Source organism: the organism of the source record quoted next, unplaced genomic scaffold, assembly GCF_019419815.1.
Source record: "Pyrus x bretschneideri cultivar Hongxiangsu unplaced genomic scaffold, Pyrus_bretschneideri_v1 Contig137, whole genome shotgun sequence".
In the NCBI taxonomy this organism is placed as follows: Eukaryota; Viridiplantae; Streptophyta; class Magnoliopsida; order Rosales; family Rosaceae; genus Pyrus; species Pyrus x bretschneideri.
Genome location: NW_025999432.1, coordinates 110503 through 123950, shown reverse-complemented (window position 1 = coordinate 123950; position 13448 = coordinate 110503). Strand labels below are relative to the sequence as shown.

Below are 13448 nucleotides of genomic sequence, written 5' to 3'. Positions count from 1 at the left end.
CCCTTATTTTGTACATAGAAATATTTTGGCAGAGTATTATTGAGATGATAATAGCCTTTAACATGAAGATGTGTACAAATTTTGGATATTTTTTTTTACTATTAAATGTTTTTTCGGCATTGTTGGTTTCTTGTAATGCGTTTTACAATTGTATGGTTTGTAAACGTCCATAAAACATACAATTCTTTCACTCATTGCCTAGCAAGTGCCTGAGAGATACAAAATGTTGCCTATGTGATCCATTTACCTTAAACTTGCTTTAAAACTTCCTAGGGCTCTATATAAGCACTGAAAGCAACATTTGAAAATCTGCGGGCAAGATCGAGATCCCCTGGTGCGTTCCATGATGAACGAAAATGACTCGCATGCAATGGGATACACCTCTTTTCTTCCTTCCCGCTTCTTTTCCTCATTTTTGATGTCTGAGAAAGGAAGAGATATTTATAGTAATGTTAGGGAGGCTAAATTTAGAATTTAGAGTAATGCTATGGAGACCAAATTTTTTAAACCAAATTGCAAACCAATTGAGAGGAACATGTTCGTAGCCGTTGGATCAAATTTCAACAGCACGGATCCCTAGACTTAGTGGATTAGGAGGAAGGGATCCGGAGAGGATCCAGTTCCTAAATTTATAGACAAAATTTTACAAATTAAAGGACATGGAAGTTGATGATTGTTTTATTACTTAAATATTGATAAACGTACTTATTCTTATTAGTGACACGTCATTTAGTTTACAAATTTAGTCTCCCTAACATTACCCAAATTTTTATATAAAAGTTGTGCGGATAATTATGTAATTAGCTAAAGCTTCTATGATTGGTGTTGGAAACTGGATTAAGAGTAGTGTTTTTATTTTCACGTTTTCTCATGGAATTAAGGGTTGAAATGCAACAGGTGTGATAGAAGTCAAGTTGGCAAAATACAATCATTAGCTTTTGTTTCAATTGATAACGTAATCTAATTCATGAATTACATGTTGAAGCCGAATTTACATGGTTTATGAAAGCATTTTTCAGGTTATGGACCAAATTATTCTACTTCCCTCTCAATTGGTAATTGTAGCTTAAAGGAATTTTTTCCACCTATAAAAGTAGGGATAAAAACACTTAAAAATACTTGTAAGAGTATAAAGTTGTCGTAGTATAGCTCAAGCAACGTCATTTTCCACAAGGATTGAATGAATAATTTGTGTTTAAAACCAACTCTTAATTATTTATTTAAAACAAAGTTTGGAAAATATTGATTTTAGAATTTAAAATAATAAAAACGAATTTAAACTAAAAACAATTAAATAAGTCAACTAAAAACTAATTTAAAGAAAATCAATTTGTAAAAGCCCTAGGGTTCATCCTTCACCTTAAAAAATCCTCATTGACACACCCCGTCCCGAAGGAGGGCATGCTGGCCGTCACGTGAGAGTGACGTAACCATTTACACAGTTCGGAAGCTTTAAAATACACAACTTCTAAGATGAACCACCCGAAGGTGAGTCCTCATTTGGTCCATTCTGTCAGAACACCGTTGAAATTCCTCGTAGTCACCACACCTTTGCAATTCTTGAACCTGGAGGGGTGCAAAACCAAAATTGAGTGGGTCAGTAAAACAAATCTTTTTCAGATCCAAACACTTCTCAAAAACTTTGTAACCCCTCTCCGTAAAACTTGTATACTTTCCCAGAATAAAGTATATACTCATATACGTAATATATCTCAAATTATGCTAGACAATATGAATGTATGTCATGCCAAGTATCATAACAGAATGCTCATCATCTCTATGTGAATATGATGGAATAACATATAATCAATTCAACATTCGGCCATAAACATAGTTCATACTCTTTCATTCTAATCAACTCAGCCCTCGGCTGCATATATAGCTCATAATCAACTCATCACAACAACAGCATAACATCTGGCAGCCAGAGTCACTTAACGTGACCTGTACGGCTGCATATAGAGCTCAAATCTCATTCACAATAACTAAACAACTGAACCTGCCCACGAGTCGGAACCACCTAATGTGGTCTGTACGACAGGCCTGGGTGTTACGTATATATACGTTCTAGTGCTACGATCACGTGAAGACTGGGCGAATAATCGCACGTCACCTACGAGTCGGAACTACCAAATGTGGTATGTACGACAGGCTATGCACCTAGCTTGGATCCAAGCTGAGCATAAGGTGCAGGGAGGTGAACATCACGTGAAGGACTGGCCCTGCTCAGGGCGAGCACTAACACCGGGGATCAGGTTATGAGCTCTCTAAACATCTCAAGCTACTTCTCAATCATATTTCAATTATATCTCAATCATATCACCAACATATCTTAATCGTATAATTCATCATATTTCCATAGTATTTCAATCGTATTCCAAACGTATTTCATACGTATATCAAATGTATTTCATACGTATATCGAATGTATCTTACCTGGGCCTCCTCAGCACCATGCAACAGTATGCATAATTATGGTAATGCACATATTAAAGTATGATGCATGTATGACAGGATATTTAATTCGTATTTCTTTTAAAATACGTTTTCTGGGAAATACGTCAAGCATACATATATATATACGAAAAACAAAACTGCCCACTCACAGATCACATCGACGTCTCGAAGGTCCCTGAGCCTCCCCTAGATTGGTTACATTCTTCTTTTGTATAATTTTCACCTATACAAAAAGTAACCAACTTGACGTTATTTAACGCACATACACCAAACAATCGTCAATAACTTTCTCATACGTTGCTCGATTTGGTTGTGTGAATATACCACGGTGATCTACACGACGTCACGAACGCGTGACAATTTTCAGAACTCAATTTGGAGGTCCCACGCGCCCTCACGCGCCCAGTGTACGCGCTGCCCACGCGCGCATCTTCTTCCTCGCGTCGCCGGACTGGTTTCGCCGGAGGTGGGTGTTTTGCCGGAATTTCTGGGTAAACTTCAAAGTGTCATAACTTCTTCATTTCTTAACCATTTTCGACGTGCTTTATATCAAAATGAAGGTATTGACGAGACGAACACATCCATACCTACCATGACCCCTAACTCGGCGTGGATTCGCCGGAAAAAGTCTCGAAAGCTTCGGCCAAACTTGAACTAAGCTTTCTCGACGTCCAAATTTGTCCAACGAAGCACTCCGAGCTTCCTTAGGACCTCACCAAGCTTCCTACAAGCTTCAAAATCCCAAAAACATTAAGTTTTACGTGTGCATGAACAGTGCACACGCACAGTGAAATCGAAATCCATGTTTTCCGAAGTGAAACTCACCTGAAATTGGTACCATCGTGTTCGTGTGGTCCTCAGGGGTACGATGGTGGTCTTAGATCCTTCGTTGGTATAGTTTTAGGGTGGTTTTGTGGGTGGTCTGTGTGAGTTCGAAGGAGAGAGGGAGAACTGACAGAGAATGAGAGATTTGTGAGGGAGGAGAGAGAGAGAGACAAGATGCAAAAATGGGGGAGGGATTTGAGGGATGTGGGATCCTACCCAATCCCCAAATCATCAAGTTATAACATATTTTACGCCCCTTAGTCCCGTTTAAGGGCATTTTCATAACTTCACGTCCTCAGAATTAAAATTCCGGGACGGGTTGTGACACTCATCCTTCACCTTAAAAATCCTACGTAGTTCTTTCAATTATTTATGAATTACCCATGCATATTTTGAAGGTTACGCTTTCCTAATATATATCCTACTTGGAACCTCCAACATATAACGTATATCTAACATGCAACTCGTCTGGACCTTCGGATCAAATATGAACATGAAAGACTCATTATGCTTTATGAAAATCATTTGAAAAATCATGCAACCCTTAAGACGTGGTGTTCATCCTAAGTGAAATTACAATTATTATCCACAAGAAGCTAGCACTAATTTCAGGGAACCTTCAGACCAAAATTGCATCAAATTACTTTTCTAAATATCCTAATGGTCGCGAATCACTAAGACACTTAGATAGTTTAAAACAGTGATTAATAATTTAAAACTTGCATGCATAATATCATAAGTAAATTGAAAAGAAACTACATATTCTTGCTAAGGCTCATGCCTCGTCCTAGCAAACGAAAATTAGTTACTAACAATCATAAAACAAAATATTATTAAAAATATGGATAGAAAACATCTTGAAATAAACTTGAATCTTCCAAAGTAGTGCATGTGTTTTCCCCCTCTCTTTCTCTCAAACCCTAATGGCTAAATATCTTTATTTATACTACTCCCAAATTAAAACCCTAAAAGGTCTTAGAATAAATCTAGGAAACATAATAAAAATAAAATAAAAGGTTTCCTATTTGAACTGAAATTCGAACTTCTTAGAAAATCAAACTTTTAACCAACACATTCAAGGTCTCCATTGAAAGCTGGAGATGTCCCTACAAATCCTCAGAAGAATGTTCCTCAAAATATTCCATCTTGACCTCCAAAAGACCCAAAATGTCTAAAAACGTTAATCTGGGAAAGTTGCGTGCTGGGCATTTATTTCTTTGCCATGGTCAAACGGCTAGGTAGAAAAATCTGAAACTTTGACAAAATCATCTTGAAAGACTCATGAACATCCTCCAAATGGAATCACTCCAAAATTCGTCCATTTGATTACTTTATGCTCAAGAGAAAGTCGAATGTCCTACATTAGAAATATAATTTAAAGTATCAAAATTCTACCTGTATAACCAATAAATTAATACTAAGAATAGGGTAAAATATATGGTATAATATGGACTCATCAGTGGCAAACTTAGAGAAAGAATGCAAACTGTTTGAGAATGAATCTTATATTATATGAGCTTATAAGTAGTTAGATTACACCCTCGCTTTTATCCCTGTAGACATATTGTGTTCTTCTCGTTCCAGAAAAGGAATATGACATCCCTAGTGTGAATTATCAAGATCTTTCGAGTGCTTTTGAAGTATTTGAGGGACTCTCGGTCAGTTAGTCATGGTTTCATAAATCTTCTACGGCCGTTATCAACTCTCTTTACTATTGTTCGATGCCGCCATTCTCAAAAAGGGTGAAGATATATACCGTTATTTGGTCTGCCGTTTCTTTTCTCTTCCATTTTCAAATGTTAATCTTGTGTTAATCACACCTAAAAATGGAGATATAGGCTAGCATAAGAGTTAAGCACTTACAAATAAAAAAAATAAAAAATAAAAAACGATATAGATGTTCTTAGAAAAATGCACTTCGTTGCCGGTTACAATTATATATTTTGGACTTAACGTGCGTCTTTATTATTTGTCAACCATTTTTTCATTGCACAACTTAATTCTCACGGTGTAGAAATCAAATATATATGTATGGGCTTCATGTACTCTATTAACCTAAAAAATGCTTTCATAAACAATGGAAATTGGTTTTAACATGGAATTCATGAGCTATGATTACTTTATCCTTTTGAAACAAAAGCGAATAGTTGCATTTTGCCAATCGACTTGTCTTCTTTCACACCTATTACATTTCAACCCTCAATTCCATGAAAAAAAAAACTACTTTTCATTTTTTAATATTATGATAAACGCTTTAATTGATTTAACTGAATACATAATTATCTGCATCAAACTCTCACTAAAGTAGTTCCAAAGAAACGTTCATACAACAAGGATATACGTTATTTGTGAGAAATAGCAGATGAAAGGATATAGCCATTCATGTTACTTTCTTCAAGTGCCATAGTTACTGATTTCATAGTTGCTGTGTTATTATCATAAACGCTGACGCTAAACTCTAGAACTAAAATAACTTATCCGCGACGCGGATATACCCCTTTTTGTCCTTTCCTCTGCTTTTTCTCACAGATAATGGATAATCTCCTTTGCATGAAAATTTCTTTAGAACTACTTTAGGAAGAGTTTTGATGCGGATAATCATGTAATCCGTAAAGCATCTATGATTAGTGTTAAAAAATGACAAAAGGGTTGGTCTTTGCTCAAGGAATTGTGGTTTGAAATGCAATAGGTATGAAAGAAAGACCAGTCGATTGGCAAAAGACAATCAGTAGCTTTTTCTTCAAGGGGATAAAGTAATTACAATCCATGAATTCCACGTTGAAACCAATTTTTCACGGTTTATGGAAGCATTTTTTAGGTAAGTGACCAAATAATTATGCTTCCATCTCCTCAATTATTCTTAAAAGAAGTAAATTAAGCCCAAACATATATATTAGATTTCGACACCGTACGGCAAGTTGTGCAATGAAAAAATTTCATGGACAACGGTTGATGAATAAGAACATCGTACATTGAGTTGTTTAAGGAATATAATTATAATCGGTAATGGAGTGCATTTTTCTACGATTCATATCTTCTTTTTGGTAAGCGTTTAACTCTTATGTTAGACTATATCTCCATTTGTGCGTGTGATTAACACGAGAATAGTGTTTTAAGTGTAAGAGAGAAGAAATGGCAAGCAATATAACGGCATAGAGCAATAATCATGACAGTTGGTAACGGCGGTGTAAGGTTTGAGAAACCACGACTAGCATGCTCTTTGAGCACCTTGACCATTGCTATATATAGGTATCAACCCTTGCTGTTTTCTTGAACAATTTGTCCCAAAGAGAGGTAAGGGTTTGAGAGCTTGAGGGTTGGAGCACTATGTCTAATAAGGAAGCTGAGGAGGAAAGAAGGCTATCTCATTGTGCAAGGACTTAATGGAAAAATAGTAAAACAGGTAAGAGTATGCAACGCATCTTAAATCCCTAATCTATATTTAACCTTCTTCGTAAATCGGTATTAGCCAGATAATTACCGCTTCGAGCATCCTTAATACTCGGTTTAATCTCTGTTTTTCGGTTTGATGAACTGATTCAGATGATGGACACCAGAAGCAGACTGTCTAAGCGACGAAAGGTCTCTCCAGCAAGATCACTTATTAGCTAATTTCGATTAGTTCATTGTTTAAATCTTACTTAATTATGTGCATGCTAAATATGCAATGCAATTAAATTCTTGTTTCTCTTTGCATTTATACATGAAAGATTCTACAACTGCTCCTGCCCCAGAAAGTCAACAGGAGGACAATGAAGTGTTTCTGCGGACAATTACAAGATTTCTCCATGACCTGAGAACTAACCCTGCAGAACCCGACGGCTCCACAACCCCCGGAGATCGAAACTAGTTCTCTTCCTGTAGGGAAAGATTGCAGGAGGGGTACGATCATCTTAAGTAGTAATTGTATTTAGTGGCTAATTACTGTTGCGTGAATGCTTGACTAGATAGGTCAGCATGGTAATCATGTAATGCCTGTCCACACAAACTCTTTATCCAGTTTTTATTCTCTTTACCAACAAAAAGAAAGGGGAAAATTACTATTAGTATATAACAATAACAGAAATTTGAAATAAAAAGCCATACGAACAAAGACAATCGGACATCTGATATTTCACGCTTTCAATCAAATGAATTACAGGCTCTGAAAAACCATGGGATCTATAACAAGAAGGAATTTTACGAGGAAAGGAAAATGGTACATTTGAGGTTGAACAATTTACAATGGTTCCTGAGCATGAAGATAAGTAAGGTGCAAACTGGAAAAATCATTGTATATTTAGTAGAAGAAACGCAGTCATTACCCGAATACCTCAGTTTCCCGGAAAGCAGCATGGATTAAGATCTGTAAGGGGGCACACGCATCTCGTCCAAAAATATGTGTTTGATGGTTTAAGCAACCACTGAAGCTAAAAACTTTCCAACCGGTGTGCTTAAGGGGTGTGTTGAGACCGAGAGTACATGAATTGGACAAAATGAAAAATGCGGTGACTTTGATTATTTTGAATCATTTGACCCTTGATGATATAATAACCTATTGAACGCTGCACTTCAGCTTCTCAGCCTCAAGCTCCTGTTTCAAGGCTTTCATCCGTTCGACTAAGGCCATATTTTCCTGGGAAATATTTTCAGGACTTTTAAGAAAAGGAAGGATTCAAACCTAAGGGAACTTTCAAACACACTACACCAGCACATCATTGTCCATCTGAACTGATAAGGGAAAAGAGAGAGACAAAACTTTGATGTAACGTCAAAATCCGCAGTTTATACACATTATTTGGGTTCAGATCATATTTGATTTCTAACAATCGGTATTTAATAATACGAGCAAGCCATCCTCAGCATGGTTTCTAATGAGCTCCTTAACATGGTTTACTAAAGGGTGCATAAAAGTAGATGACATTGAAAGAAGATAAACGTTTGAGTGGAAAAAGAATGAAGTTATGAAACATTACAAGAACTTTTGTACAAGTCTTTTACTGAAAAGAAAGGGGTCACCTTTTGTAGTTTCCACAATTTCTGGTTGACAGTAGCGGCATTTCCATCACCCTCCCCAAATGATCCCGTTATCTGTAAGGAAGACAAACAATTAATTGATCTGCAGAGGGATGATCATGACAGGCACATAAACTTCTTAGTTACATCCCAAGATTATGTCGTTAGACTGATCATTTTATAAAAAAGTCATTTAACTCAAGGATGCCCTTCCAAAGATTGAACCCAAACCCACTTTGACAGGAATATAGGGAAATAGAGTGATAGCACCCATAGTTTAGTTTTTCCAAAGTGGTTTTAATTATCTTTCGATGCAGAGATCATTTTCAAAGACTAATCTTGCTTTGACAATCCTTACTATTCTAAGCGTGCAATCACACTCTCCAAAAATAATACGAAAACTAATTTCCCACAACAATGAGTTTATATTAACTCCAATCAGATTAGTGTATAACAATGACAACGTACAATCAATACCAGCATTAAACACACAAATGAAAACTCTAATTGTTGAAAGAGTTATGCAAATAAATTTAAAGAAAGGAAGAATATGACGCGAACCTGTTTGAGTTGATTCATACACTTGGTAGCCTTTTCGGCTTCTTCATCGTATTTCAGCCTCCACTCAGCAGATTCATCCATTGCTTCCCTATTCGCAAGGTCAAACTGCCGCCTACAAGATTTCGATAGAAAGAGCATATAAACAAACTCTCTAAAACAAAATTAGAAACAGAAATAACAAGTAAACTCCCACATACAACTAAACCCCAAAATCCCATAGAAATAAAAATAAACCCAGTTCATTCCATGGAAACATATTAACATTCCTGCCATATGAAGCTCTGAAAATTAAAGTGTACATGTGAGATCATATAACAATAAGACCGAGTATGAACCATATGAGCCAAAACACAAAGTTGGAATTTCTCATCAATCACTAATGGAAAATAAAATCTAAGAACTTGGGCTTAATTTAATCGAGGTATATCTAATGGGAATTCATTCATTCATTCATTCATTCATTCATTCATTCAATCATTCCATCATTCATGGAATCCGCAAAACTATGAACCCTTGAGAACAAATTTGAGATTTGCAGTAGAAAAAGATGAGATGGGAAGCAAACAGCAAACCTGAGGAGCTCGGATTCATCGGAAGAAATGGAGTAGTCGATGGTCCAGAGCCGCAAGTAGACGGCGATTCCTAGAAACATGACCAGCACCAAACCCACCAGTATTTTCTTGCTCCCTCTACTACCACCCCCCATTTTTTTTTTAATTTTATTCTCGCTCTCAGTTGCTCAAGCTTCTGCAACTTCTCTACAGGCTTCGGCCATCAAAGGCGATCTAACGGGTCGGTTAAGAACCCGGGCCTCAATTACTTCACAGTGGATCCAACAACATAAATTCGACTTTATGCTACTTCTTTCGGCCTAAACTTTTAATTAGGATTTTTCTTATTTGCGCAGTTTAGTGGTCATTTTTACTTGTAAGCAAGATATTTTAGGTTATATTTTCGTTAAAAATGAATTTAAACCTTATTATTGCTAATCTATTGTAAAGATAAGCTCACTCTTCATAGTTTAGATAATGTTGTTTGTTCATAAAAAAAAAAACCTATACAAATGATACTAGGGAAAGGATGAAATCAAACTCGCCTTTGGTGCATAATTTAAGTGTACATAATAAAATTGAAATTGTGGTTTATTCACTCTCCGTTTAGATAGAGTGTTGGCATTTTTCATTGAATATTGAAAATTAAGAAACAGTTTTTAAGTACACAAAAGTTTAAGGTACAAGTTGATTAGAGCGTGCCACACCGAAAGCACTGTTTGTAAATATAAGTAGGGTTCAATGTAAGAAGGGTAAGAGGCTACATTAGCCTCACGTGGGTGATGAATATAATTTCTCCCCTCTAGTAATAAAAGAGTAACTTAAATAGAACAAGTTCACCATCAGATGACGTCTTTTATTCAATGATGCAATGTATTTGAAGAGAAATTTAATTATTACCTTGTATATAATTAGACCGGATGCCATAGTAACAATAAACCGGTTCTAAGTGAGTCTCCCTGCACTGATTGTAATACGTGAGCAAAAGACTCCAACAACAACACGTACGCCGTCATCCCTCGTCTTCCTAGATCCTAGTAGTTGGAGAAGCTTGACTTTCAATCTGCCTATAATCCGATCATACCTGGCTCCCTGATCCAACGGCCGTAACGTCACCACAAATCAAATCAGATTCCGTTGACTTCTGAACCTAAAGAAGTGGGTGAGAGATCACCAAGGGTTAAACGTTCTCCCCCTACAAATCGGATTTTTTTTTTTTTTTTTTTTTTTTTTTTTTTCACATTTCCTGTTTAGATTAGATTACTACATTCTTCGAATATATAAATGTTTCGTAATCCTAGTCGAGTCTCCAGTTTCCTAATCCTAAGTGGGTGAGAGATTATTGACCCTAAAAATTACAAAACCTACGTGGCGCGCAGGCCGAGTAACTAATAAGCTAACTACGTCATTCGGTTAAATGTGGGGTGTGCCAACTCGTCGGCCGAGGAGTAAAATTTGCTGATGTTGCGTTGAGCGCGTTGCTGAATTCTTTATCTTTCGACTGTAGCCGAGGAAGGAACAAATCTCGGCTTTTGGATTCTCGAGCCTGAAGACAAGACTACTGGTTCTACGAAGTTCACGAATCGTCGGCGCCAGATTTGGTCACAATGATTATATTCGTGACAGTATAAACACGTCGAATCGACACCAGACTATATGGACACAAATATTCAAAGGTGATGTATGTCTTGATGGTAAATAAGGTTCGGCCATCAGAATGCCGAACTCTAAAACTCACTTGTGAGTATCCAATCATAAAATCACTTGGCGTTCAATGCGCCGAATGTCGTAACTCGTAACACCTTGCTTCGCGGAGAAGGCTAATAAGATGACCTCTGCAGGATTCGAAAACCCTTCTCAACCGAGACTTGGATAGGTAATCAGTCGGCCTCGACGCAGTGCTGTTTATCCAAACTGAAGGTGCCTCGTGGTCGGCTGATTCTATGGCGACAGTGCTGTTTATCCAAACTAAAGATGTGTTGGCGGAAAAAGAAAATGAAAAATCTCAAGTTGTTTGAAAGCGTTGCGCATGGCAATTGTGTGTTGAATTGGAGGTCCTGATTGTTGCATGATGTCTTGTATTTATAGCACCAAGTTCCCCTTGGGATCAAGTCAAAATCATACCTAGATTGGGACTTCTTGTCCTGTTCCAACTCTACTTCGACCAATCCTACTCCTATTAGGACTTTGAACTCACCCCCTTTTTGAGGCCATATTCATTGCTAGTTGAGAATCCAAATTGCACTAAGACCCTTTATCGTATCAGAACTTCTTCGACCCCTTCGCTTACCCAAACTACTCCTTTTTGAGATAGGATTCGACCATTCTTGCTGAATGACTTGGGACCACCAGGCAGCCCATAGTATATTGAAAAACTTTAGGCCGAACATAAACCCACACTCGGCCCAATAATATTATTTTGGGCCTAAACATTTCCCCCTCGCTTCTGAGGTCGTCAATCGTTAATCCTCGATTGAGTATCGACCTTGAAAAAGCGAAAACATCCTTTGCCATTTTGACTTAACCATCTCGATAATCATCACTATGCGCATTTATGAAATGCGATTGCACGATCTTTGATCGTCCCTGTGTCCTGCCACGTGTCGATTCTCTGATAAACCCAGCAGCTTTTAACCATGGCCCTCGAAAACATACGCCCATCGAAGCGTCTTTTCCTCATCAATGCATTAAATCCGCCGCCACATGCAATCGTGCATCCTCAAACCACGAGATCCTCGGTCATTTCACCTGGATTTTTTGAATATTCGTAATGATTAAGGAATTCTCCGGTCAATTTTACCCTTCATTTCGAATTTCAAATCATCAGTCTTCCTTCCCACAAGTCTATAAATACCAAAATTCTTTCCCTTGTGCTTGACGCCTTCAAATCCTTCTGAAATTCCTCTTTTACTCGAGAAAACCAGAAACCCTCAAGCTCTACTCAGAAAACCTTCAAAACTATCTCCAATGGCCTCCTTCGTTTCCAAACTCTCTAAGAAATGCAACAAATGCGAGAAGATTATTGATTGATGCTCAATCAAGACTATACGCTTTGAAAGTGATATGAGCACCACTCCCCAGATCCTTGGTCCACTTTTCAAAGATGCAGTACCACCATCCATCACCGGACTTTTCAAGGATGAATGCATAACACCCTTACTACAAGGGTTTGAATGGTCGAAGTGGGATTCAGCAAAACCCCAAGGTTCCTGGCCTTCAACCACTGCAACTTAGGCAACTTGGGTTGCACGAATGGAGAGGATCTTCGGCGAATAATGGAAGGCTCTTGGCATTTACGACGCCATTCGCCTTTCATCCATGGAAATTATCATGGACAAAGAGTTTCTTATAGTGGCCTCAAGCTTCTGCTGCTCGGCCACCAATACCATGGTCCTCCCTTTTGGCCCTATTAGTTTTACTATTCTTGACGTTACCGCCATCTTGGGGACTTCCTCTTTTGGCATACCAGTCGATGCCGCCCTCTCTAGGTATCCGTCGAATCTTGACCTGAAGGTACTCTTTGATAAACGGGCCCTCGAAACGCGGAGCGGAGAAGGTCAAACACCCTCAAAGGAAGAAGTTCAGAAACTACACAAAAACCTTCTTCAACTACAACACCCTTTATCTTCACTTCGCCGGCCGAGGAGAGGAAAACCTATAAGAGGGAGAACATGAAACCTTCCTTTTCTATTGGTACAATAAATTTATTTGTTGTACCAAGTCCAATAAATGTTTGGTCGAAAACATGGCGGTAGTCGAAACCCTGGCTAGCAGTCATACCCTGGCGCTTAGCTCGGCCATTCTTGCTAATCTCTTGAGCTGCCTGGCCGAGATGACCCTCCACAAGATCGACCCACACCAAAACGGCCCCCTCTGGGTCTTCCAACTCTGGTTGCAGGTCTACTTTGCCCTCCTTCGGCCAGAGATTGCCAATTTCTCGCCCATTGAAACCCTCGATCTTCAGCTGGCCTATCGACCAATATCTCCTCACCAGGCTGAAGAAGTGTTCATATACTTCTTCAGCCTCGACGTTCTTTTCAATGACGAGTTCTTGATCTG

The 13448-nt window shown here is 38.1% G+C and overlaps 1 protein-coding gene and 2 long non-coding RNA genes across 5 annotated transcripts; all 3 read right to left on the bottom strand.

Annotated features, from left to right (window-relative positions):
• Positions 1–1295: 1295 nt before the first annotated feature.
• LOC125475109 lies at positions 1296–2664 on the bottom strand. Its single transcript, XR_007256430.1, has 2 exons — positions 2607–2664; positions 1296–1566 (listed from the first exon to the last, which is right to left on the bottom strand). It is a non-coding gene; the product is annotated as an uncharacterized LOC125475109 (long non-coding RNA).
• A 220-nt stretch (positions 2665–2884) lies between these two features.
• LOC125475108 lies at positions 2885–3424 on the bottom strand. Of its 2 annotated transcripts, none has more exons than XR_007256428.1 (3): positions 3283–3424; positions 3045–3188; positions 2885–2944 (listed from the first exon to the last, which is right to left on the bottom strand). It is a non-coding gene; the product is annotated as an uncharacterized LOC125475108 (long non-coding RNA). The 2 variants fall into 2 exon arrangements; XR_007256429.1 differs by having other exon boundaries at positions 3049–3188.
• A 4312-nt stretch (positions 3425–7736) lies between these two features.
• Positions 7737–9670, bottom strand: LOC125475112. Of its 2 annotated transcripts, none has more exons than XM_048579477.1 (4): positions 9411–9666; positions 8839–8950; positions 8281–8352; positions 7737–7897 (listed from the first exon to the last, which is right to left on the bottom strand). In XM_048579477.1, exons 1-4 carry the CDS (start codon positions 9542–9544, stop codon positions 7817–7819), a joined length of 399 nt encoding a protein of 132 aa, XP_048435434.1. In that variant the 5' UTR covers positions 9545–9666; the 3' UTR covers positions 7737–7816. The 2 variants fall into 2 exon arrangements, with proteins under 2 accessions (XP_048435434.1, XP_048435433.1); XM_048579476.1 differs by having other exon boundaries at positions 7856–7992; positions 9411–9670.
• Positions 9671–13448: the final 3778 nt, after the last annotated feature.